We start from the raw sequence: 24396 nt of genomic DNA, 5'->3' as shown, positions 1-24396 counted from the left end.
TCGTATCGGCTCAGCCGCTGCTCTATCCTTTTCTTCGCCAATACGTCGATCGACGCACGGGCGTCCACGCTTCCAATTCCAAGTTTCCAACTTGGTCTCTTTCCACCCATAAACCCTGAACCCCACGACACCACGACTCAACATATCATCCATCGACCCGAGACTGAAACACGCCCGCGTCTCGCCGGTGATCTTGCCATCGTCTCTTCGATCCGCTCGTCAGCGCCTCGTCGGTCGTCATCATGTCGCGCGCCGTCCCCGCCGACGACCACCACCGCGACGACGCCTGGCAGGCCGCAGGCCCCCCGGTACACCACCACCCCCACCACGCCGTGTTCACCAACCCGGCGTATTACCGCGCGCTCTACGACTTCTCGACCTCGCCCGAGATCCTCTTCGAGGAGCAGGCGCTCCGGAACGGCCGCACCTGGAGCGAGGACCTCACCCTGTGCACCGGCGTCGGCTACCTCACGGGCGCCGTGGCGGGCGCCGCCGCGGGGCTCCGCCGCGCGGCCGTCGAGGCGGAGCCCGGCGAGTCCTTCAAGCTGCGCGTCAGCCGCGCCCTCAACAACTGCAGCTCCGTCGGCCGCGCCGGCGGCAACCGCCTCGGCGTGATCGCGATGCTCTTCTCCGGCACGAGGTCTGTCGTCAGCCACTACAGGTCCGGCGCGGACGACTGGATCAACACCGCGGCCGCCGGAGTCAGCACCGGCGCGCTCTACCGCATGCCCGGCGGGCCGCGGGCCGCCGTAGTCGGCGGCATCGTCGGAGGGATCATGGCCGGGGCCGCCATTGTCGCAGGGAAGCCGCTGCTTGAGGAATATGCGCCAAATCTTGGCATCTGAAATATGTGTAGTCTTTATGGTGCTGTACCATCTTATTAAGCCAAATTCAGTATAGAGTGCTTAGGGCAGTCCCAATAGGACATTGATGATAGTTTCTATCCCTTTTAATTGTCATGCCAACTAAGCAATTTGCTAATGTGGCAGTAGATTTATTATGGCGAGAGAGAAACCATTTCCTGGAGAGGAAACCAAGTCCTCACGCATACCGATGGGTCAAGAAACCATCGAATCTGCATTGAGAAGACCCAAGTAGTTCCTTCTTGCTTACCGTCGGATCCTTTGCGCTTGCACCGCTGCTACCCGTTACTCGAGCTCCTTTACATGATGCATAGAGGATCTGGTACTAGAAGGGAGAATGATTGGTTGCATTTTTGTCTAGACTCTAGATGAAAAAAATTGCATTGTGAAGAATGATTTCTTGGTACAATGTTCCAGTGCCCTTATGCAAGTTCTGAAGGGAGATATAATTTTCCGCTAACTGCTTTTTCTTTGATCTTATGTTGGAAATAGACAATACTGTGTCTCAAATTACGCAGGAAAGCACCTTTTTCCTTGGACACTGCACAATCGCATTATGAGATAAAAGCTGGATGGCTTATTAGTTGGAAGTCTCAATCTGAATCTGTTCTGGTTGCTATACCTACACTGTGCTTTTTGCTATGTACTCTCTTCCTTGTGTTTCAAAGTTTGAAGGGGAAGAGGTGTGATTTCTGTCACCTGATCTTCAGGCGTTGCATTGACAGCTTCATTAGCATGTCCAATTGCTCTTATGACTCGCTGAAGATGTGATACAGGCTGATCATACAAAATAATCGAAAACTTAAGAGATGCCATGAATACAATAACCCTTTCTAAAAAATAGAAGTTTTCGCTGAAATTATGCCTCACAAAACGACTGAAAATTGTTGAAGTGAGGCATGTTGCAGACATGTTGCTCAATTTGATTTGTTACCATTGCCTAGTCTATTACACGTTCCTACCATACTTCTGCACAGATGAAGCTAATCTTATCAGTAAATGTGTCGACGCTGCGAAAGTTAAGTTCATCTACAGAAGTGCACGAAAGCAGCCACAAGCAAACCAGCCTTCAGCTTGACACTCCAGGGGATGCCATAACTTCTCTTGCCCACAAGTCCTGTCACAAATTGCCAGAAACATAACAGCAGCCAGCCGCAGCACACGAATTCTCCAACACCCGGGCCACCAGGCTTGTCTTCAACTGCACCGGCAACCACCCGCCACGCTCCAACAGCTACTGCGACAATGTTCAAGATTGCAAGTGCTGTCGCAGGGATGAATACCGGTGACGAATCAAAGGTGAACCTCCCCGGGTCAGCGTCATCAGTGCTGCCGTCGCCATTGGACGAGCTCTTGTCTTTGCGAGTGACCTCGAACACTGTCTCCGAGAGGCCTAAGGTCTTGAGTAGCACGGTGAGGAATGCGAGAAGCCAGGCAGAGGATGAGATGATCCGCTGCATCCTTTGGTTGTTCCACCAGGCACGAGCTGAGAGCTGGCAATCCATGTACTCCATGAAGTTGTATATGTTGTAGGTCAAGAATAGGGCTAATGTGATGCTGAAACCTGGTTCTGATGACTGCACAAGAGCATAGAGTTCAAACATGACAGTGAAAAAAACCCCAGTATTTATTTACGTTTAATGTAGTGATACAGTTCTAGCCTTCTCAAGTTATACAAACTTCAAAGGACAATTTTTTAGGTATGAATCTGCAGTGAAAAGGAAAAGGAAAAGGAAAATGTATTAGAAACAAGATATGTTTACCTTTGGCAAAAAGGAGTGGTTTGTAAGAAGGCAGTAAGGTCCCAGCAGCGAATAGCACAGCTCAAAAGGCGCCCTCAGCGGCCACACATCTATGACCAGGTAGGCAAGGCATTGCCGGAAATGCAGGCGCTTACAAATGGAGAGAAGGATTGGGTTGTTCCGGCTCACGAGTATCTCAAAGAGACCTGTTGCCCATCTCTTATACTGGGTTAGGCTGGCTGGTCCGCCTGTCGGTGCGCTGCCAAGGAATGCTGGCGGATTGGTGTTCATGAGTGCTGATTTCCAGCCAGCAGCATGGATCCTCTGCCCGGTCAGAATGTCCTCAGTCGTTGATCCATAAACCCAGCCAATCTGCAAAATACTGTCAAGCAATGTAGCAAATCTGCAAAGAGTTGTACTACTATACACTGTAGGTCTGTAGCAGGACTTTGTAAAGAGAGTGCTAAATACCTCCTGACCCCAACCAGTGCTGGCCTCATAGCTGCAGGCAGACACTTCATTTGCCACTTTGATGCGACTGGATAAGCCTACAATTGGCACTGCGAGCATGTCTCCGGATATGATGCTCCTAGCTGATTCAATCAATTCTTTCTGACTGCCAAGCTTCACTCGCAGCTCCTCCCAAGAAGGTGATCCTGACAAAATACCACCAGTTGGTATAATGATATGAGCTGAACTGAAATGCACCGGCGGTACAGGAACAGGCAGTTCTGAGTTCTGCCAATTGCATATTAGTTTGTGGCTTTGTGCCCATGATTCACCGTACCTTTTGTCCGTCTTGGTTTGACATGTGTGCTGCAGTCTGGCGGCATGCTGTAAATGACTTTCCTTCGGTGAAAACAACCCGTCCCATTATAATAAATTCCTTGAAGGCCAGCGAATCCATATCCTAGTTTCTAAACCCATCAGCCAGAAATAACTGTCAGTAGTCAGTAATAACTAAGGCGCAGAAAGAATAATTGGGCCTCTTTGAATTGGGGGTATGTATTTTGTTGAACAATATGGAAGATGACTGAAATTTCAACTAAATCATTATAATTTGGATCCCAATCCCCTATTTCTAAACAAACCCTTAGTATTAATAACATGATATGTACATGTTCCTTAAAAAAAACATGATATGTACATCTCCACCTTGTACATAACTTCCGTCTGATTTCCAAAAGGATCATCCTGTAGGGCGTTGTAGAATATCTGTGGTGCCTGAACAAATCCACTGTGGACCTCATCATCAAATCCCAACAGGAGGCACATTGCATGGAGGATGACCTGTGGGTTGTTTGCAAACATGTCACAATCCACGTTCAGCATGATTGGCGCATTGGTCAGCACGGCGGAAACCCTTGTCTGCACAACAATAGGATTAGCAATCACTAATCAGCTATACTCTGCTAATCTTAATGCAACAGACCCTTCTCTGAATTTTCTATGTCACTTCAGAGGAGCATAAGAAACACTGACCAGGACATTCATGGCCCCAGCCTTGAAGTGGTGGTGAAATTTGGGGCTCTTTTCTCTTGAGACGTATATGAGACTAGGGAACCCTTCTCCTGTCTTGCTCTTGCTGTTGTCCCACAGGATCTGAGTTACCAAAAAAGAGCACCAAGTCAGTAAAGATTTGCACACAAAGAGAGATGTTTCGCAGAATATTTTGACAGCCAATTGTTACATCTAGTTACTCAAAATTATACTGCTTCGTCTCAAGTCTCAACCTTAATTATGGTTGGGTGATTCCTGCGATCAGCACCGACGAAGTCCGCTAGCTCGTTGTCACTCTGCAAAAGGGAGTTCTCCTCTGCGTTCTCGATCCGACCTACCAACTTCTCATATTCATTCTGCAACAACGCCAAAAAAACGGACATAAGAAATCAAAAGATCAGACACCGCACGAGTGCCACTGACATGTATAACGACCAGAAAAAAACTTGGCAGCTCACCTTCATGAAAGTCCATTCACGGAAGAACTCTTTATCGGCCATGCGGTCCTCTGGCGGGCCAGAGGAGAAGTAGGCGAAGGGAGCCCTGACACCTACGCCGTGCCTCCTGCAGAACGGCACCCATTGCCTCGCGAATGCCGCGGCCTCGCGCAGCGCGTAGCAGGTCAACGGCGAGCAACCGTCATCGGAGACGTAGCACGCCAGCTTGCCGGCCGGGTAGTCCAGAGCTAGAAGCGAGAGCACGGTGTTCACTGTCACAACCGGGGGCTCCAGCTCCGGATCCGCCGTGGTCACGAACACGTCCACCGCCGGGAGCTCGTCGCCCCTAAGAAAAGAAGTCAGCACGTGAGAACTATGTCCAGACACATGAACGGCGGCATGTTGCGCTGCTAGCCTGCTACCTTTCGGAGAGACGGCCGGTGTACGTCTCGAACCGGACGGGATTCCACTTGCAGTTCATGTTGAGGAGCCACAGGAGCGTGAACCACGCCTCGCAGGCAAGCGCCGCGACCGCAAGCCAGAAGCGCTGCGCTGCGCCGGCGCCACCTAACAGCGAGGTAGCACGGTTGGTGAGGAGGGCGAGGAGCAGGGAGAAGACGGTGAGGTCAGCTAGCTTCCACGCCGTGCGGCGGATCGGGACCCTCTCTTGCAGTTTGAGGCTCGCCATGGCCACTACCACGACCACAGTCCACAGCTCCACAAGCAAGCACCCACCAATGGTGATTATAATTATGACGCAGATAGGATTTTCTATACTAACAGGGCATCAAAAGATGGCCCATTTCAATTTATTAAAGGAGACCACACACACACTCGATGTTCAGTGCATTATGTTACAGTGACTCTTTGACCCCTTTTTTGTTCCGCTGTAACATCATGTAGCTGAATTGACGCATATTTCCCTCTTACTTGTTTCATGGGCTCCTATGTTGTATAATACGTATCTGCTGACACTCATTAACAATCTCAATAGTCTACAGCAATGACAAAAACAGTAAGAAGGAAAAACATTGATACAACACAACAAAAAATAATTGAAGGGCTTTCAGGAACTGGTTAATTTCTAAGGATCTGAATGCGACTGTCAATCAAATTAAAGAGGAGGGTGTTCTATGCAGGCTCATCGGGCGCTCATTGTTTAGACCTATCAGTAGTTGTTTAGTTGTCTAATTTGCGTCATGGTTTTTATCTCTTGCTGCTGGTGTTTGGTGTTTTGTTTTCTTTGTCTGCCTCAGTTGCTTCTTCTTTAAAATCTGAGCTGGGATTCCGTTTCTTCGTTTCAAAAGGATTCTCTTTCATACTTGCTTACTTTCAACAGCAGCTGCCTTCGTCAAGAGTCAAGACCGAACACATGCAAGTGCAAACTTGTGAGCTGTATTACTTAAGGAGACGTGGCCAAGCTAAGAAAATCAAGCGATGAAGCAAACGAAACAAATCAAAGGAAAGAGAAGAGGAAAAGAGCACGTAGGGACTTAATTTGTGCTGCAAAGTGATAAATTCTTTGCTCTCCTCTCTAACCCCAATCTAAATGTTCGACAGGAAAATTATTCGTTTGAGCAGCAATGTTCACGACATCACGATGAATGGCTGCTGAGCTGCTTGCGTTGTGTAGTGGCACAAAAGAAAAACAATGTGTTGTTACTTCTGACTGCAAGGACACAATGGGCAATCTGAAGGTGCACCTAGAAGGCGTGGTCGTACCTGCCAGGGATCATACCGCTGTCGCGCAGTCGCCGGTGCCGATGCAGATCGGCTGCGGCGGCAGAAGTACGCACAACCTCACAAGGCGCAAATGATAGAGGCGGGGCGGATAAGGCGGGCGGTCGGGTAGGCGTGATCCGCGGTGGCGGATGGCGACCATGGCGCGGGCGTTTAGGTCCAAGCCAATCAAGGAGAGGTGCTGGGAATCGTCAACAGGAAGGAAGGAAGCGGCGGCGGCAAGGTCGCGAGGAGACCGACTTTTTTTTATCTTAGGTCTTTTCGCGAAAATTTTTCACAAATAGATCTCAGCGGAACCAATTTTAAAAATGGACCCTTAGAATGGCTGGCGCCAAGCTACAACATCTTGACGCCAGCCTCCATAGCGCCAAGGTACCCACCGTCGCCGCTGACCGGGCATCTGACGTGGCGCCAAGGCTCCAGTCAGGCTAGCGCCAAGCCTCCTACACAAGGCAGCGCCCCTCCTTCCTGGTCGAAACTTCCTCCTCGTCCTTCTTCTCTCCCTCGGGTTTTTACTCTCCCTACTTCGCCTTGTACTACGAATCGACATTTTAGCTTAGGAAACTTTCATTTGATCCGTGGATCTTGAAGAGCAAGGTATCCTCTCTCCCTCGTAGCTTTTTTTCACATCGATTCGCTATATATTAGTTGCATTTTTTAACTTAGGATTTCATGCAAATGTAGGATGCCGAGGCGTGGAAAAGCTAAGAAACTAAGGTAACCCCAGCGCACGTAGTTATGTTATGTGCTCATTGTTGTGGATGAAATGAAAAATCTTAATTGTAGGTTTATTGTTAAGTGCGTTTAGTTCTTACAACGAAATAAACTAAATTGTAGTTATGGCGCCAAGCTGACCGGAAATGCCTTCGATCCATTTCCTCTGCCTAGTGGTGTTCCAGTGCCTATGTGCTTTTGCGGCGATCCTTGCAAGGTAGCCAAGTCCGATGAACATGCCACGTATAGGCAGAGGTATTGGATGTGTTCCAACTTTGCGTTTGAACCTACACTTCGTCAGCGCCGCATTAACATGTTGGTAAGGAATTGTTGTTGTCTTATAATTATTGACCATATTTTTTTTGTTTTATAACAATTGCATTTGTTGTAGACCCCTCCACCGCTATGTGATTTTGAGCAGTGGATCGACACTGAAATCAATCCTGAAGACAAGGAGTTTTTGGAGTATATGTTGCGCTGGGATGCAGAGAGGAAGGAGATGATGGAGAAGAGGCTCATAGAGAAGGCTGCGGAAAAGGAGCACAAGGAAGAGGAGGAAAGGAGGCGTGTTGCTACAAACAGAGAGGAGAGGGAGAAGAAGCTTGAGCGTGCATGCTGAGCGAAAGCAGCGATTGAGGAGAATCCCGATACCTTGAGGAACGGAAAGTGGCCTTGTTGCACTCAGTAGTCATAATTAGTTTCTAGTTCTATGGTTTATTTATAAACAATATTTTCTGCTGCGAGACTTTTATTATGTTGTCATGTAATGATGCACTTTAAGTATGGACATGCAAGTGGTAGACGACCTATGTTTATTTTGCGATGTAATGCACTTCGAAGTTGTACTCTAGTAAAATTTCCGTAGAAAATAAAAAGGGTACTTGTTAGTGAAATTTTGGTAGAATTTTCCCTACTTTTTGATGCAATCCATACAAAATTACGAGATGAATAGTGAACATAAATACAAATATACAAGCATACGACACATTCATAATAAAATCCACAATAGTTTAGAATGAAAGTCCATATACACAAATAGTCCATAGCACAAAGTCCATATACCACATAGTTCGCAATAAGTACCCTCAGTGCCTCCTAGTCTTACCCTTACCCTTGTGACCAAGGGCATCGGTGCCTGGAGTGTAAGGAGAATGTGGGTGACGTAGTATAGTGCCTACAACATGTGTAGGCTGAGTCAAGGGAGCCTCGTGGAGCTGAGACGGGCCAAGCTCCTCGGGCCTCTAGTCATCGTCGTCGTCCTCATCCTCGGATGCAATTGCTTTCGATCCTGAGGGACCTTGCCTAGACGTACCAATGCCTCCTTCACATGGGGATGAAATGTGCATGTCTCGCGTTGTGGCAGTCCTGCAGCCACAATGAGCAGCCGCACGGCGAAGCCGACTAGACAGACGCTGTTGTGAAAAAACTAGTTAAACGAAAGAATGTAACGCATTAATAAAGTATTTGAAAGAACAATTTGAGTCTTACGTCTAGAAAACTTCGCGTCTTGGGGTCCGTAACTCTAGGACGGAAATGCTCAATATCTCTAACCGAGCTTTGGAGCGTACGGCCCTGCAACAAATTTTCAGGAGTCAGTAGTCACTAAAGCAATAAATGATTAAGTCATTAACTTTCTTACACACTAAGTCACTAAATGACTAAATGATTAAGTCAGTAAGTCACTAAGTCCTTATCTAACTAACTAAATCACTAAGTAACTTAACATAGAACATAGAAAAGTAAAGCAATTGTCTTACCATCCTATCCAGGATTGGTCCTGTCTCCACCTGCCTTCCAGCACGAGTATTTTGGTCGTACACCGTGTCTTCATCGTCGGACGAGTGGATGTCGGCGTAGTCATCTTGCGTCCATTGTACCCTCAGCCTGTGACGCGTCGCACCTTGGTACCAAGTCTGGTATTGCCTGTACTCACTGTTTGTGTGCGGCTCGTTGTTCTTATCCACATTGTCGTGGAACTGCTCCCATTCCTCAATATAGGCCTGGTGGAACGCGTGCCACTCAGAGACCTTCCGTTTGTTCTTACGATCCACGTTGCACGTACGTTAGATGTTACTGCTAGGTAAAATTTAGTTAATGGTAATGGAAATAATTCAAATAGGAAAACACTTACTTGCGTAACTCCACACTAGTCGAGGTCGTAGGTGTTGGCCAAATCTGCCTGATCCCAAAGTGACGTGCTACTCGATCAGGCAGGTGGTACTCGACAGCATAGAAACATATGAGAGGCCACTTCATCCTGTAAAGATCATCGTCGGCCACACACATGATGCTAACGGCAAAAGGAAGTGCGTCCTCTCCTTCGTAAGGCTGCCAATTTACCTGCAACATGTCAAAACAAGATGTTAGTTGTTATACTAAAGGAGTATAAAGCATGTGACAAAAAATTTGGCTTACACTATGAGCCGTGAGCGCGTCCAGCTCATTGATGTAATCCAGGTACGCGCGCTCCAACCTCGTATGGCCAACCTTAACCAGATCCCAAAGATATGCCCATGTCGGCTGTCGTCTCGGCGGCTCACCTGGGAACCACGGTCGACGATCCATAATCTCGGGACGACCAACTGGAAGATGGGTCCACATCCATAACTGCAATAGGTACACGCACCCACCAACTGACGCGGAGCCCGAGGTCCGATGGCACGCCTCGCACAGCTACCGGTACAGGAAACACAGCATAGCTGACCCCCAACTGTATTGACCCGTCTGCTACCAGTCAGTGAGGTAGTGGATCCACATCCAAGACGTAGTGTCACCTGTAGCGTCTGGGAAAATAACGCAGGCAAACAGATGCAGGATCCACGCCCTGTAGTAGTGCCCAACTGTCTCCGCACCCATGTCCTGGGGGCAGTGTCCGAAGTGTTCCCGCAGCCAGGAGATTAGCACTCCGGATGTGCGAGTCCCTTGATCCTCAACCTCTCGCCCAAGGAAGGCTGCCACTCGTGCTCTCCAACCCTCTGAGACGCATGGCCCAGTCACTGGATTGTCGCGAATGGACAGACCCAGCATCTTCTGGCAATCCTGTAGGGTCACTGTCATCTCTCCGAACGGCAGGTGAAAGCTGTGAGTTTCGGGCCGCCAACTACATTTTGCAGAAATATTACTTGTCAACATGTAAGGACATAATAAATTGAACATGAATGGAGGCAATAGAAGCAAGATAGTACCTGTCAACCAATGCAGTTATAGCCGCTGAGTTGAACTTGGGCAGCCCACGACGAACCTGAAAGGAGATGATATCTAGGCCCACCATCTGTAGCAACGGAGTGTAGCGGTCGTCGTACTGCAGTGCCAAAAACCCATCATGGGCTCTAGAACGAAGGAGCAGAAGGACCTGCATGCAAACAAACAGAGTCAGACGTTTCTGAGAAACAAGACGTCGACGCTTGCAAAAATTAGATCATCAACTGTAGATTCTTACCTGCCCTCCCGCTATGAGACGACCTTAGTGGGTCTGGTCGTACACCTGGTCTAGTAGGTGGAAGTGCGCCATCCTACAAAAAGTCAAAAACAAATAAAATTAGTAAACAATAAAACATAAAGTTAGAGATGTACAAGCAAAAGGTACTATTACAATGAAACATAACTATTTGAATGAATAAGACACATATGAAGTAACGAAAAGAGCTACTAGTCGCACCTCACTAATCTGCCAAAGACAAGTGCGTGAATTATGGCCCAATCTACCGCACTTGCCGCACTCGTTCTGTTTTGGGTTAGTAAGAAATGGTGTTGCTCTACCACGATTCGTTCTTCCGGATACCTGATCTATAGTCATGTTATGCCTCGTCCTCTTCCTTGTTTCACACTTGTTCCAACGGTAAGCTGGATCCGCAACGTATTTTGGCCCATCATATGGAGGCCACTCTCTAGGATCCCGGAAAGGCACGAAGCGGGGGCTCCATGTGCGCACAAGCGTGTCTACACTGAACTCATGAGGTATCATGCTCTCGATATTGAAATTGCGATGCCTAGCTGCTGCCACCAAATGAGAACATACGAAGTGGTACTGCCTTAGCCTACCACAAGTGCACTTGAAACCTCGAATGACTACCACATGTATCCTCGACTCTTGAATCTCGCCGTCGGACGTTGTCCCACCCCTATGCTCGACCTGATAAGTCCTTGTGCTGAGATCAAAACATTGCACCTCATGTGTGGCAGCCCTTTCATTTGCAATCCTGAGGTATCTCTTTGGTTTTTCAGCCCATCTCTCCCCATCACTCTATAACACTTCTGCTTTGGCGTGTCTTTCATTGAACCACGCAACAAGCCTGTAGAAGGTGAATTCAACGATTGCGTTCACAGGCATACCACGTATCCCCAATAGCAACTTATTGAATGACTCGGCCATGTTACTGCACTGAAACTCGTACCTCCATCCACCGGCGTCGTGAGATCTAGTCCACTTATCCAGATCTCTCATCAAACCAGTGAGCCATTGTCTACCTTCTGCATTTCTTGCGGTCCTGACCTGCTCCAATTTGCGCTGAAAGTAATAGTCTCAAGCTGACGAGCAGCAACTTGAAACAGATCAAAATTATCCTTCACACCATCCTTCCAAAGAAGGTTCTCCGCAAGGTGCCGAGTACACCAATGATGATGCAAAGGTGGATACCCCTCTATCTGCTCTTCCACAGCATGAAGTATGCCCTGATGCCTATCGGATATGACGCTAACCTCCCTACCAGGCCCAACCACATGTATCCGGACTAGTCTTAAGAACCATCCCCAACTGTCATTGTTCTCCCTCTCAACCAATGCAAATGCTAAAGGAACCAACATGTTATTCGCGTCACAAGATATGGCTATAAGAAGTGTGCCCCTGTATTTGCCAATCAAAAATGTACCATCAATAGAGAAAACAGGACGATAGTGCCTAAAGGCTTCCACACACTGAAAGAAGTACCAGAACGCACGCCTGAATATCTACCTCCCATCCTTCCAAGCATTTGGTTTTGGTATGTACTCATAATGCATGCCTGGATTCACTGCTTTCATTGCATTAAAAAGCACTGGCAACTGCTCGTACCCAGACTCCTAATCCTCATATATCATCTTCCACGCTCGCTGCTTAGCCCTCCAAGCTTTACCATAAGTTATCACATAACCTCCATAAATCTCCTCAACGGTTCTGATAATTGTTCTAACTTTCATGTTGGGTTGTTCCTTCAATATTCCCATCAACCGCTTGGCAATTAGGGTAGATGTTAACTGCGGATGCCTCACTGTAAGCTCATGGTCAGCACAATTGTGTGGACCGATAACTTTTGTGATCTTCCACTTCCCGGTGATATTTTGCTTCCTTGCACAAACCCTCCATGGGCACCATTCCTTGTCACACACAACCGTGTAACAGCGCTCCGCATATGAATGCAACACTTTGTAAGGTCTCTTCCGTATCACCGCAAATGCCTGCAACCACCTCTTTAATGCGGGAAGGTCCTTAAATACCCTTCCCTCCTCAATAACCATACTAGGACTAGCTTCTAGGAGCTCATCATCACGTCCTTCTGCAAACGTCTGCTCGGAAAGAGTAAGATCGCTAAACTCGTGAACTATCGGATCACGACGTCCAAGGAAGATACGCCTGAACATCTCAATATCACTCTCTGTCATCTCTCCAGCAGGGCGATCATCATCAGAATCAAGATCCACTCCCATCTCGTATGCATCTTCATCATTCATAATTTTAATACTATTGGAGCCACGCAATCCATCTTCACATTGCACTTGCGTAGCAATTAGAGGCACATCCACATTTTCTGGAATATTTCCTGCGACATTAAGTACAAATATGAGTAAAGAACAAATTGATGGAACGAATGGGGTTAGCTCCCAACAATAGAAACTGATAAGACACTTACTCGGATCATTCTGAGTGAAAAGGAACTCATTAGGAGAGTCCGCCACATCATCAACAATCCGACAAATATGTCCAACTACTTCATTGGGGGCAGATTCAGCATCGGGAATCGTAGGTGCAACCTCCACATCCATAATAGGTTCTGGGACGGGAGGATCGAAGTGTGCCCGTTGACCCATTGGTCGGGAAAACCGACGAGGACTTGGATCAACTCCCACCCGACGAACAACCACTTCAACACTTGGAGAATGACCATTCATAACCGTTCTCACATATTTTTCCCACTGGCCTGCACACCGAATTGGGACCATCTTCCTTTGAATGTTGAGAGGGGAACCTAGGTGAAGTATGCCCTCAACTGTGATTTCATCATCTCCATGACAATGTAGCTCCTCCCGAGCCCTTGCAAACAACTCACTAAACGAGGGTTTCTCATCAAATATCACAACCTCGCACTGCATGACAACAAACTTAACACATCCATAGTCATCCCTTTCCATGGTGCCTCCATGATATATGCTCACAACGTTCTCCATCTAATACATCAATATAACGACACACAATTCATTTAGTCCATAATAAATGAAGCATTCTAAGTACAAGGTCTCTAGTATGAAATGAGATAGTATCAATTGACTACTAACTACTAAATACAACTAACTAACTATGTCACCTAATATATACCTATGTACTTAACTATACAACTACTTAACTAAATATCGTAATAACTAGTTTACTACGTAACTATACATCTAACTACGTAAATAAAATTGTACATGAGTATTCTCTATTCCTTCTATCATTGCAATTCATACAAAAAAACCTACCAAATTATATTAGTTTTCATATCTAACAATTCTATCTATCTGTCAATTTATCCATCTAACTATTTTATCAAACAATTCTACCTACCTATCTAAATTCTACCTAACTAATCTAATATATCTATATAACTATTTTATCTAGCAATTCTACCTACCTATCTAAATTCTACCTTCTTTTATCTATCTAGTTAACTATAACTCTTCTTAGAGTTTAACCTCACTGGTGCACACCGGCGGCAAGGGGTGGGGGCGGCGCCGGGCGGGGTCGGGCGACCTCCGGCCATGGAGGGCGCGGGCGCCGGGCCATGGGCCACCAGCGGGGGCGGCCATGGGCGCCCGGGCTGGGGGCGGGCGGCCTCCGGTCGGACTGGGAGTGGGCACCGGGCGGGGGGCGGCCGGCCTCCGGGCAGGGCGGGCGCAGGGGCCTGGCCGGGGGGCACCGGCGGGCGGCTCCGGGCGCTGGGCGGGGCGGGGTGGCTCCTGGCGCCGGGCGTGCGCGGGCGGGGGGGGGGGGGGGGGGGACCTCCGGGCGGCGACGACGCCGGCAGCAGCAGCGGCGGGCTCCGAGGGTGGCGGCGCGGGTTTGAAAATAGGATTGTAAAAGAAACGGACGCGCAAAAGGAAGGAGTGCCTGGTGCTGTGGTAAAAGGCTTGGCGCCAAGGCTTGGTGCCAAGATCGGTGGCGCCAAGCCTTGGCGCCATGGTGTCTAGCGCCAAGCCACCACCCACCCACCTGCTCGCCACGTAATCCATGACACGCCACGTAATGCAAGCCACGCCACGTGGTCACGCGACGGTGGGTACCTTGATGTTATGGAGGCTGGCACCAAGCGTCCATTTTTGAAATTGGTTCCGCTAGGAGCTTATTTGTGAAAATTTTTCATGAAAAGGGCCAAAATAAAAAAAAAAAGTTGTGCGAGGAGACGGTAAGCGAGAGGGGGCCCGTCGGATGTGTTGGGAGGAAGACTGGACGGCATGGATCGGTCGGGTTCGATAGGAGCTCGTGCGGGTATGATATGAGAAGTACGCCTTCCAGTAGAGTTGACGCTCTGCTACTCAGAACCGTCCGCTCCGCCTCCCCGTACCCCCAAACCCCCGTGCTCTGCGCTCCCCCATGGCGGCGCCGGAACCGGAGGCCAAGCCGGAAGCCGTGACCCCATCGCCATCACGCGAGCCGCAGGCGGAGCCTGAACCCGACGCCCCTGCCGCCGCCGGAAACCAGGAGCTGCAGCCGTGGGAGCAGCACGCCGCGGTGATCAACCTACCGCGCTACGACTACCGCGCGTCGGGGTCCCTCCTCCTCCGCTCCCACTCCGGCTTCCTCATCACCTGCCCCATCAGTGCGTCCCCTCTTCCGTTCTAGAGTTTATTTCCCCCGTTGAGCCTTCCGGTGATGGATTTGTTGGTGGATTCATGCCGCGTGAGGTCATTTTTTTTGCTATAGTTGCAGTTAGTAGAATTTAATTTTGGACAATGGAAGCGCCAAATTGGCTTCGGTATTGTATCAACAATGTTGTTCGAATTCCTATAAGCAGGGATACATATTGCGTGGATTTTATTCAATCATACGTAAGTGTTGAACTACGAAATTAGACGAATTTCAACATGTTCTGCATTGAAATTTGCATTCTGCACTAGTACGATGCAAACTGCTGTGCTGAGCAGAAGCATAGTTAAGTTTAAAATACATTGGCCTAGTCCCTAGTGGGTATTCCCGTGATTTCAGGTAGGAATGTATAGTAGCCTACATTGCATCATGTTCCATGACTCCGAATACTTGATACTGCTAAGTAATCAAAATAATTTGGGAAAAATGCCTGTGTACTGCTATTTTGAAGCTAGTTTGCAAACAAGCCACTCTAGAAGTCTACCTCTCAAGATTGCTCTTTTAGCACTGCTCGGTCTACCACTAAGCCATATGATTGAAAAGGAATGGCTTACATTAGATCTGGATCCTCTTTACAGTTTTTGTTCCATTAGCTAGTTCTTCACCAGTAAGCGGCCTTGTCTTCCTCCCCTCTGGTAGGTGCACCACTGTACACGTCTGACCTAATCCACGCCACCGCTGCCATTGATAGTCCTTGCCTTGAGCACTGCCAGATCAAGCTGCAGAAGGTGGCAACTTCTGTGTCTAGCTTCAGCTTTTTCTTGCCCTCTCAGCCTCCTCTGAATCATCAACGAGCTCGTGTCATCTTCGTATCCAGCGAGCTCTGGTGTTCTGCAACACATACCCGGCTAGATCTGGCTGTACGATAGGGAACATCCACAGGGAGGGGATGTTCTTCCTTCTCTCCCGGTATGGCTGCTGGCCTTATCTGGCCATGCTTGACGCAACTATGGTCCCTCGGGTGTGGAATCGAACTTGCAGGAGATGGGGATGAGGCTTAAAGCTTGCACGGATGGGCTTAGGGAGCTTGCATTTGATTTCGATTTGGAGAGGTTTGGATGCTTGGATGAGTGAGCAGTGACGAGGAGAACGGTGGCGGAGGTGCTGCTGGTGATGGTGGGAGAGAAACGGACTGGGGGAGAGACAAGAGGTCAAGAGAATAAGGATTAGGTTTGATCTGAGCCATAGTTCTCAATCATGTGGCATAGTTGTATAACAGCTTAAAACTTGGGAATTAGATAGTACTAAAGTATGTGCTGGGAGAAGGGTATCTTTGCAAGATCAATCGTGGAGAGTGCTATATGAGCAATTTTCCCAAATAATTTTAGTTGGCCAGCTGTACAAAGAACTCAACTCTATGCTATTGGTTGTTGCATGCTTGCGGCACAATCCGGAATAAAAAGTGCAATGCGAATAGATGAAAGCTTTACAAAAAAAAACCCGATGATGTATGATTCGTTTCTAGTACCATTTAGGAAATTACGACTGCCAAAGATCAGTTACTCTTCATTTATGGCACATGGGTATACTTACACACTTGATGTGATTTTCATTTTCTTACAGAGCGTGAGAAAAGTGCGACCAAGGAAGCCATTTCCATTCTTGAAGAGGTAAATTACTAATCAGTTTTGCTCCTTACTATTTATTTGTTTTTTCCAGAGTAGATAATTCTAGTGCATGAATTCTATCTTATAGAATGCTGTTCTTTCAATTCCTGTTATCTTTGTAATATCGCACCATATTTTATTCACCATTTGCTGCATGCTATCAAACCTACATGTAAATGAAATTTTGTATGTTCCCACCTAATAGTACTTAATGGTTCCATCCTTCTATGCATATGGCTTTCACATGATATATGCGAGTGTGCAGGCCTTTTCCTTCTCTTTTGAGTTACATTGTTTGTGTCTTTGTCCCATTGTCTTTTTTCTATTGTCCGAATAAAATATTCAGCTTTAAGCTACATTTAAAACTTCATCTTTTCATCTTTTGTTTTCCAACCTTTTGCAATTTCAGTTTCCACATACTTTATGTTAAAATATTCTGATGTTAAAGCTTCATTTATTGTTTTTCTTCAGTACATTGGTCATGCAAAGTGCCATGTTTCCGAACAAGTGGAACCATGTGATGTGGAAAATGCAAAGAAAAGAAAATTTTGCTCATTGGCATCAGAAAATTTAGAAGCAGCAGTAACGGGTGGGAATAGTATTAGTGTTGCAGAATCAACTGGTTAGTATAAGTTTGCTGGTCATCTCATTATAGCCGCTCTAGATTTAGCAAGCTTTCTGTGTGTTATTTTTTTTTTATCTTGTGCACTTTTGGTTGCCCTTGTAGGAAGCATTGGAGAGTCAAGTTCACCTCAGTCCAAGATGAGTGAAAATGTTGACCGGGCTTCAAATCTCTCACTGGTTAAGCTATCAAGAAGTGGTTTGCTCTTCTTTAAATTCCCTTGTGGAGGCCTTCATGTTGTTGATATGCTTACAGAAATATTTCATTCTCTCAGTTCTGGGAAACTCAAATCTCCACAGTAAGGTTCCAACTTCATTGGAAGAACTCATGTTCTAAATGCTGATACTAGAAGTTGAGATATTAGTTGGTGCTGCCATGTTGAAATGACCCTGCGCTATTATCTAAATTGTCTGTAACTAAAAAAATAGCCCATAACACCTGTATTTCATCTACAATATTTTCATGACAAAATTGTTACCATTAATTTAGTTTTTGTTCTGCTTATTTCACACGACGTGTTGTTCTTGCCTATCTTTATCTACTTATTGGCTGAATGATGCATACTGTCGAACGGAGTTCTAGAAACACAAATTTGCTAAATTAGTAAATTAGATGTTGATTTGGTTCTAAACATACCATGCCGCTATATTTTCATTCTAGCAGTTTGATTTGTGCACCCTGTGTTACCACACTTCTTTTCAATAAAGTGGAACAGCAATGCCATTTCTTTCTTCCAACCAGTCATATACAAAAAAAAAAAGAACAGGATGCCACTTATGCTAAGGTACTTTATATAGTTATTAAAGCTCTGGTGTTTGGTGTCTGTTCCAGAATCTGAAGGTCCTAACAAAATTTTGTCCTTCGAGTGTAATATTATTACATCGTCGAAATTATTGAACTTTGAATTCACAGATGGTGTCACCGCATATTTCCTGTTCAAGAAACTTGTGTTCTATCAGAAAAAGACCTACATGCCACTGTGTCAAAGTTATTCCTTGACTTCTTGAGGAGCAAGAATAACCAGGATGAGCCTATAAAGGTAGAAATTGCAGCACTTATCTTTGATTAACTATTACATCAATGCTTCAATGGAGTTGAATTTATACAATTTTCCACTTCAATGTATTACGTAGCACTTGTGCAGATATCCTTGCTGTTCAGGTCTCATACACTGATTCATGTATCATTTAAATTGTCTCCTACATTTGTATGCACTACCAGGCTCACTTGTTCTCTAATCTATTTCCATCACCCTTCATTATTATGCATCAAAATTACTGCATTCTTTTGTTAACGATTGAAATTGCAATGCGCACTTAAAGAAAATCATTAGCTGTAATGCTCTCTGCACTATCTCATGAAAACAATCGATCATTACATCATCATAAGATACTATTCATATTTTATACTCGACAAGTGTTACAGTTTGCAGTTGCATATAATAGAAGGGGCATCGATGAGACAGAGACGAAGGCACAGAAGAACAGTAATGAAGGTTCAAATCAGCAGGCTTTGATGGACAGGGAGCAATGCTTCAAAGTCGTTGCTGCTGCTGTCAAATCCATTGCTGAGAACTCAGTGGTTGATCTTAAATCTCCTGAGGTAAACTTGCCCGACAATTTTCAACACCTTGCATAGTTACTGGTCTGCTGGTTGGAGGACTCAGGGCATCATCATGTAAAGATTCCAAAATGGAAAACAACAAGGTTTTGAATGCTGACCAGTGAATCTAAGGTCTTTTTTCCATTCTATCATGATGAAAACTGCTATAAGTTTGGTCAGGTGTTGACATCTGACATGCTGCAACTGCAGCACGTTTACTTTCTTGTGCAGGGCATATGTCAGAGTCAGAAGACCGTTTCTAATTTCACTAGTAGCTACTAATCTAACTGCTCATCATTGAAGTTACCAAACTGTATTGAAGTTACCAAACTGAAGAATTTCCACAAATTTTTATTATCTATAAAATATGAACTTCTATTCCTCTATACTTCGAAACATTTTACTTAAACTTCATATGTGAGGTATACAGTATATGAGAGCTAGATTGTAAGATTTAGTTTGTAAATATATTGGGAAACTGGGACTTAGAGAGAATTTATGGGCTACTTCAAGTTTAAATTTCTTCTGCACTATTTCTCATTAATTTGTCTAGCTTTATGGTTCGCTAAAGTGAATGACATGTTCCTAATGTGCCAGGTTGCCGTACTCGTTGAGATGCTCCCCGTTTCTGGGGTACCCCTTGGATCTTCGGTGGCTGGGGTGTCCGTTCTCCCAGCCGAACTCATCTCCACCAAGCCTCGCCTTTCTGTCAGGTCTTTGGCGTCTGATGCCAAAGCAACAAAGAAGAAGTGAAATCTCGGCCGTGCTTGACACCAACCAGAGTAGCTGTAATGTGGAACAGCGGGTTCAATTTTTTCACCTGCTCATTAGTACTACTAGAGTACCATCATCTTAAACCTTGTTTTTTTAGATCAAGAGGAGAGACCATGATCGAGGCGAGTTTGTAACAAGCATAGAAGACACTGGCGTGATGCCTTGCACATTGTATCATCCATAGCCCCCACAAACAGTCGTCTGTCTGCCTTTGGGGAGGTGAAATTGTGTCTTGTAGCAACACTGAAGAGTTCATACAGTTCTTGGAGGCTAGCTTCTCGTCGTTTTTCTCAGCGTGCCGAAATGTCAAAACCGAGCTCGCCGGCCATGATGTCTTTCCCACTGTGTTTTCTGAACGTTGTCTATCCTGCCCAGCCCAGTAACCCAGTTCAGCCACAAAGCATGATGCATGTTGCTGAAGAAGCGGCCTCTGCGATGGCTTTTGTTCCGGCCACCGTACTTTTCCCCTGCAATCTACTGTGCTGCTCATCATGGTAATAATTTGTACTTGAGACGAGATGCCGTCAGTTTTTTTTCAGCCTTTTGGGGAAGTGGTAAATGGCCGTGTGATTTTGACAAAAGGATTGATGCCGTTGCCTTTTACCCGGCATCAAAGGCGAACACGGAAACTGACGAGTGCAATTTTTTTGGACGAGACGCGGGATGGGATTTGTCAATCCTTGAGGCAGCAAGCAGATCAGTGGTCTGTGTCGACTAGCTTTGCCACTGGCTCTTAGGCTTTTAACAAACGCCAGCTCAAATGGAGTAGACAGAGACAACACACGCACGCACACGAGAATGACTGATGTTTTAATCATTCTGTTGTTTCATTTCAGCAGGGAGCGAGAGAAGACATCATGCATACTTGCATAGTCATGACTTATGAGTACATTGCCCGTATAGACAGGCATGGATTTAGTCATCTTTGCTGTTAAATCTATGCTCGGACATATCTGAAATGAAAATTATAAGAGGCATGCAACATGATAAGATTCTTTGCATTAGATATATCTCCTGAATTCTTGGTACATTCTGAAACTCTTTTGATATAAAGTCCTTGCTTTGAATGCTTGCAAGAAAGCAGAAACATTTTAAGGACATGGAGAATCTCCTTTGTTCAGGAAATCCCTGCAGGTACAGGAGCTGCCAGCCAAAGCAAGGGGCAGAATCGGAGAAACAGTATGGAGTATGGACAGGCTGACAGCAGCACTGTATTCCTCATGGGGCACCTACATTTGGCCTACATGGATCACTGAAAGTGTCCTAAGTTGTTTTTCAAGAAAAAGAAAGTGTCCTAAGTTTGTGGGCTGATCTGTCTTGGTAGTCGGTTCATGCTTCCGTTTTGCTGGTCACTTCCAGCAGACAGTTTTTCCTTTGCCACATCCATACAATGGAACTTGTGAACAGTCATTCCTAAGATCTTTCTGAAGGCGCTTAGTTTTGGACTAGTTACTGCTCAATTTGCGCCATGCTACCAGTGGAAAATCCAAAAACAAGTTACAAGAGGCATGCGACATGGATACGGTTGTTGTACAAAATTCATAAGCTATGATCCACATATTGACAGGGAAAGGTCCAGGTTAATCCTCTGCCCGGCAAATAAGCAGCTGCCTCTGCCTGGCCCCGAGCATCCACTAAAGCTCGTCGACGACGGCGGCGGAGACAGTACGCAGCTGCCTTCACGGGGCCAGGAAGATACTGCGGCCACAGCTGCTTTCGGGTCAATGGAGCCTAGCGGTCGCAACGGTGAAAGTCTCTTGGCCGCTTCGTCTCTAGTAGCAGTGCCAAACAAGAAGCATCTGTTTTCGCACTTGATCTCCTTGGAAGATAGCTGCCTCACCACAGGGCTGAAACGATTTGCAATGGGCCTTCCAATCTGTAGAATAAAACACAGCAGAAGTCAGAAGAAGGGCCAGGCCGTTTAACTTTGTTAGGAAAATACAAAACAAAGGTAACCTTTTTTTTTAACCGCAATAGAACGCAATAGTTCGTATATGAACTTGGCCCTGCTAGAATCTATATTGAGATCATTGCTACCTTTGCAGTGAAACTGCATGGATCAACAGTGGGGTAGACAAGGAGCTACAGAACTCATGTGCTCCATCAGAATTCAGAAGCAAACGGTACACTGGTTTCCCTTTTTTCTCCTCAGCCGGAGCAAAGCACCAGAGAAGCTTTAATGGGCTTGTTCTTTCTGCATCTGCATCTGGACTGGACTGCACCATCGCCCGCCATCATGGCAATGCTGCGTGTGCAGCTGCAAGGGTTGGAGTGGAACCGATCGAGTGCTGCAAAAGCCCCTTCTTTTGGCATATCATTGTCGACGAGCCGAAGCGAATGCCTGAGGGCTCAGGTTCTCATGACCCATTTCTGGCACTCCTCTAGCTACTGCTAGCAACAGTACCACTGATACTAGCTACTGAACTACTCCAACGGTTTTACCTCCATTTCTGGCTAGCACACTGCAAGGCCGAGAACTCATCTCAAGAGTTACAGCTGAGGCTAATGAAAACTAGATAGGGCTGTGTGCATAATGGCATTTCTGGCTTTCAGCAAATGTGAAGCCCTGAACACGATGGCTTGTCAATGTCCACGTTGCAGATAGCAGCACGTACTCCATTATAAAGCAAGAGGCATGCAGATGAGACGACTAGCGAGACATGTGAAGAGAAAGATCAGAGCGAGAGAAAAGCAGTTAAGACAAGAGAGAGGTATCTTCTTTTGATAACACTCTTTTTTTCCCGAATACTTCTTTTTCAGTAGCTCTTCTTTTCTTACCTGTCGTACCTTGAAGGGCTCGGTTCCTCGCACCCAAAATCCCAGCTCTTGCAGTGTAGAAGCGGCAGCGGCATCCCTCTGCCACTGCCAGCGGAGGCACTCCGTTATCCTCCTGCTGCAGCCCACGGGCACCGCTTGCGTGTAATCATCGCCGCAGCGCCGGGTGCCAGGAGCCCCCATGTCACTGTTCCCCTGCATGCTCTCGTGCGTGACCGTGGCTGCCCCTGCCTTTGCCCTGTTCATCCAAACAGGCCAAAAAAAACCAGGGTGCCAAAGGTGTTTGTGAGCCAAAGGCTTGGGAAATCGTTTTCTTTTCATTCGATCAGCCCTGGAATATGGTAGCGTTAAAAAGCAGCAGAGTAGAGAACCTTTTCATGGGTGGGCAGATGAATTCCTTGGGGCCTCCCTCATCAACGGTGAATGAGTGCTTCAGATGTCCTAGCCGTGGTTGCATCTCTGATGGTAGCATGAAAAGGAGAAGGGAATGTAAAAGGTGGTTTGGCTTTCCATTAGCCGCATACATGTGTAGAATTAGGGCACACAAAAAAAGGGTAGTTTGGCTTTCAATTAGCACCACACATGTGCAAGGCTAGTAAAAGGTGAGTGCCTGCTATAGAAGACTGAACACATGCATGCATGGCACATACAGAGCAATCCTGCAACTAATCATTGTTTAGTGTATTGGGAACGGTTTGTGTTTAGTTTTGTGCACTAGCCTTGATCTTAATCCCAAATCCCGAGAAAGAGGCTTCATCACCGGGAAAAACTAAGAAGATTCCGCTAATAAGAAATTGAGCAGTGAGAGGAACAAATAAAGACAAAGGATGTATCTCTCTCACCTGTCTTTCTAATGTCATGTCCTGAGCTTCTGTACATCTGTTACCAGAACAAGAGCAAAAGGAACTGAGTTATTACTACATACATAAATGCACATTAATTCTTAGCTTCAAGTAACAAACTACAATACCTGTTGATCAGATTCATGCCTATCATCATAATACATGGTACGGTACTGAGTTGCATTGGTAGGGTGTGATGAAGAAACGGACTGACCTGAAGGTGGCTCTTGACATGAGCAATGGTAAGCCCCCTGACGTCCATGAGCTGGAGAATGAGCTTAGGGGTAGCCTCTGCAGTCAGCACCGATCACCAAGAACGGCATTACATTAGAACATTTGGCGAGTAAAGAGAGATCAGAACGGCATCCACACCACATGAACTAAGCATATATGTGAAAAACAAATTAAGAATGCATGTATACTAGCGGCGTGAGAAGCGAAGCGAGACGCACTGTCCTGCCCGCCGAGGCAGTCGACGGCCCGGACGAAGCTGCGGTGGAGCTCGCTCGTCCACCTCAGCCTGGGAACCGTAGACCTGTTGTACCGCCTCCTCGTCGTCGCCCCGCCGGCGCCGCCCATCTTTGCCCTCGCTCCGCAGGCAGCCTTCGATCGGTGACGACCTTCTTCTTCCTCGGCCGCCTCTCTCCCGTGGAGCTGCGGTGCGGTGGTCGCGGGCGCGCTAGCGGCCTCGCTCGCTGCGTTGCTAGCTAGCTACAAACTCCACTAACCACTGCAGCGGTCTCCCGGTCGGGCGTCCCCTCGTGGTCTGTTTCATGGCTTCACCGGCCAGCCGGCCGGGTTGTCTATATATCGTTGGGCGTCAGGGCGTGTCTACCCGCTCTAGACTGTAGACTATGATAGGGCTAGCTAGAGCCTAGCGGATGCGGAGCAGCCGGCCGCATCGGCGCGCTAGTGAATAGTGATCCCACGCGCCACGAGAGATGGCCATCATTATTAGCAGGATTCAGTGAGTTCAGAGTCTCGCAGTCTCGCATAAGGGTATGCAACCGTGGTCAATTCTCCAGTCGTGTTTCAATGCCTTCGTTCCCAACTTCCTAAATTGCTGCATCAATTACTCAATTT

General features: G+C 46.8%; 4 protein-coding genes and 1 pseudogene across 6 annotated transcripts; 2 read left to right on the top strand and 3 right to left on the bottom strand.

The window, feature by feature from the left end:
- The first annotated feature begins 242 nt into the window (after positions 1-242).
- On the top strand, positions 243-1007 carry LOC117856057 (mitochondrial import inner membrane translocase subunit TIM23-3). The gene has a single exon (XM_034738482.2). It carries the CDS (start codon positions 243-245, stop codon positions 843-845), a length of 603 nt encoding a protein of 200 aa, XP_034594373.1. The 3' UTR covers positions 846-1007.
- A 640-nt stretch (positions 1008-1647) lies between these two features.
- LOC117841622 (cellulose synthase-like protein H1) lies at positions 1648-6423 on the bottom strand. Of its 3 annotated transcripts, none has more exons than XM_034722061.1 (10): positions 6265-6423; positions 4965-6158; positions 4564-4888; positions 4339-4461; positions 4088-4207; positions 3761-3973; positions 3393-3522; positions 3077-3261; positions 2627-2977; positions 1648-2440 (listed from the first exon to the last, which is right to left on the bottom strand). In XM_034722061.1, exons 2-10 carry the CDS (start codon positions 5228-5230, stop codon positions 1889-1891), a joined length of 2265 nt encoding a protein of 754 aa, XP_034577952.1. In that variant the 5' UTR covers positions 5231-6158; positions 6265-6423; the 3' UTR covers positions 1648-1888. The 3 variants fall into 3 exon arrangements, with proteins under 3 accessions (XP_034577952.1, XP_034577953.1, XP_072150580.1); XM_034722062.2 differs by having other exon boundaries at positions 4965-5109; positions 6265-6420; XM_072294479.1 differs by having other exon boundaries at positions 4965-5537; positions 6265-6419.
- A 3902-nt stretch (positions 6424-10325) lies between these two features.
- On the bottom strand, positions 10326-14820 carry LOC140221685 (uncharacterized; annotated as a pseudogene).
- Positions 14752-19969, top strand: LOC117866460 (uncharacterized). The gene is made up of 7 exons (XM_034750668.2): positions 14752-15044; positions 16655-16701; positions 17170-17320; positions 17426-17618; positions 18233-18359; positions 18746-18922; positions 19520-19969. Exons 1-7 carry the CDS (start codon positions 14819-14821, stop codon positions 19673-19675), a joined length of 1077 nt encoding a protein of 358 aa, XP_034606559.1. The 5' UTR covers positions 14752-14818; the 3' UTR covers positions 19676-19969.
- Positions 19970-20758: 789 nt separating this feature from the next.
- LOC117843395 (myb family transcription factor MOF1) lies at positions 20759-24071 on the bottom strand. Its single transcript, XM_034723987.2, has 6 exons — positions 23766-24071; positions 23528-23604; positions 23314-23350; positions 22843-22930; positions 22475-22709; positions 20759-21572 (listed from the first exon to the last, which is right to left on the bottom strand). The coding sequence occupies exons 1-6, from the start codon at positions 23890-23892 to the stop codon at positions 21243-21245; spliced, it is 894 nt and encodes a 297-aa protein (XP_034579878.1). The 5' UTR covers positions 23893-24071; the 3' UTR covers positions 20759-21242.
- Between the last annotated feature and the right edge of the window lie 325 nt (positions 24072-24396).

The sequence above is a fragment of the Setaria viridis genome, chromosome 1 (genome assembly GCF_005286985.2).
Source record: "Setaria viridis chromosome 1, Setaria_viridis_v4.0, whole genome shotgun sequence".
NCBI classification, from domain to species: domain Eukaryota; kingdom Viridiplantae; phylum Streptophyta; class Magnoliopsida; order Poales; family Poaceae; genus Setaria; species Setaria viridis.
This window is presented reverse-complemented; position numbering and strand designations above follow the sequence as displayed.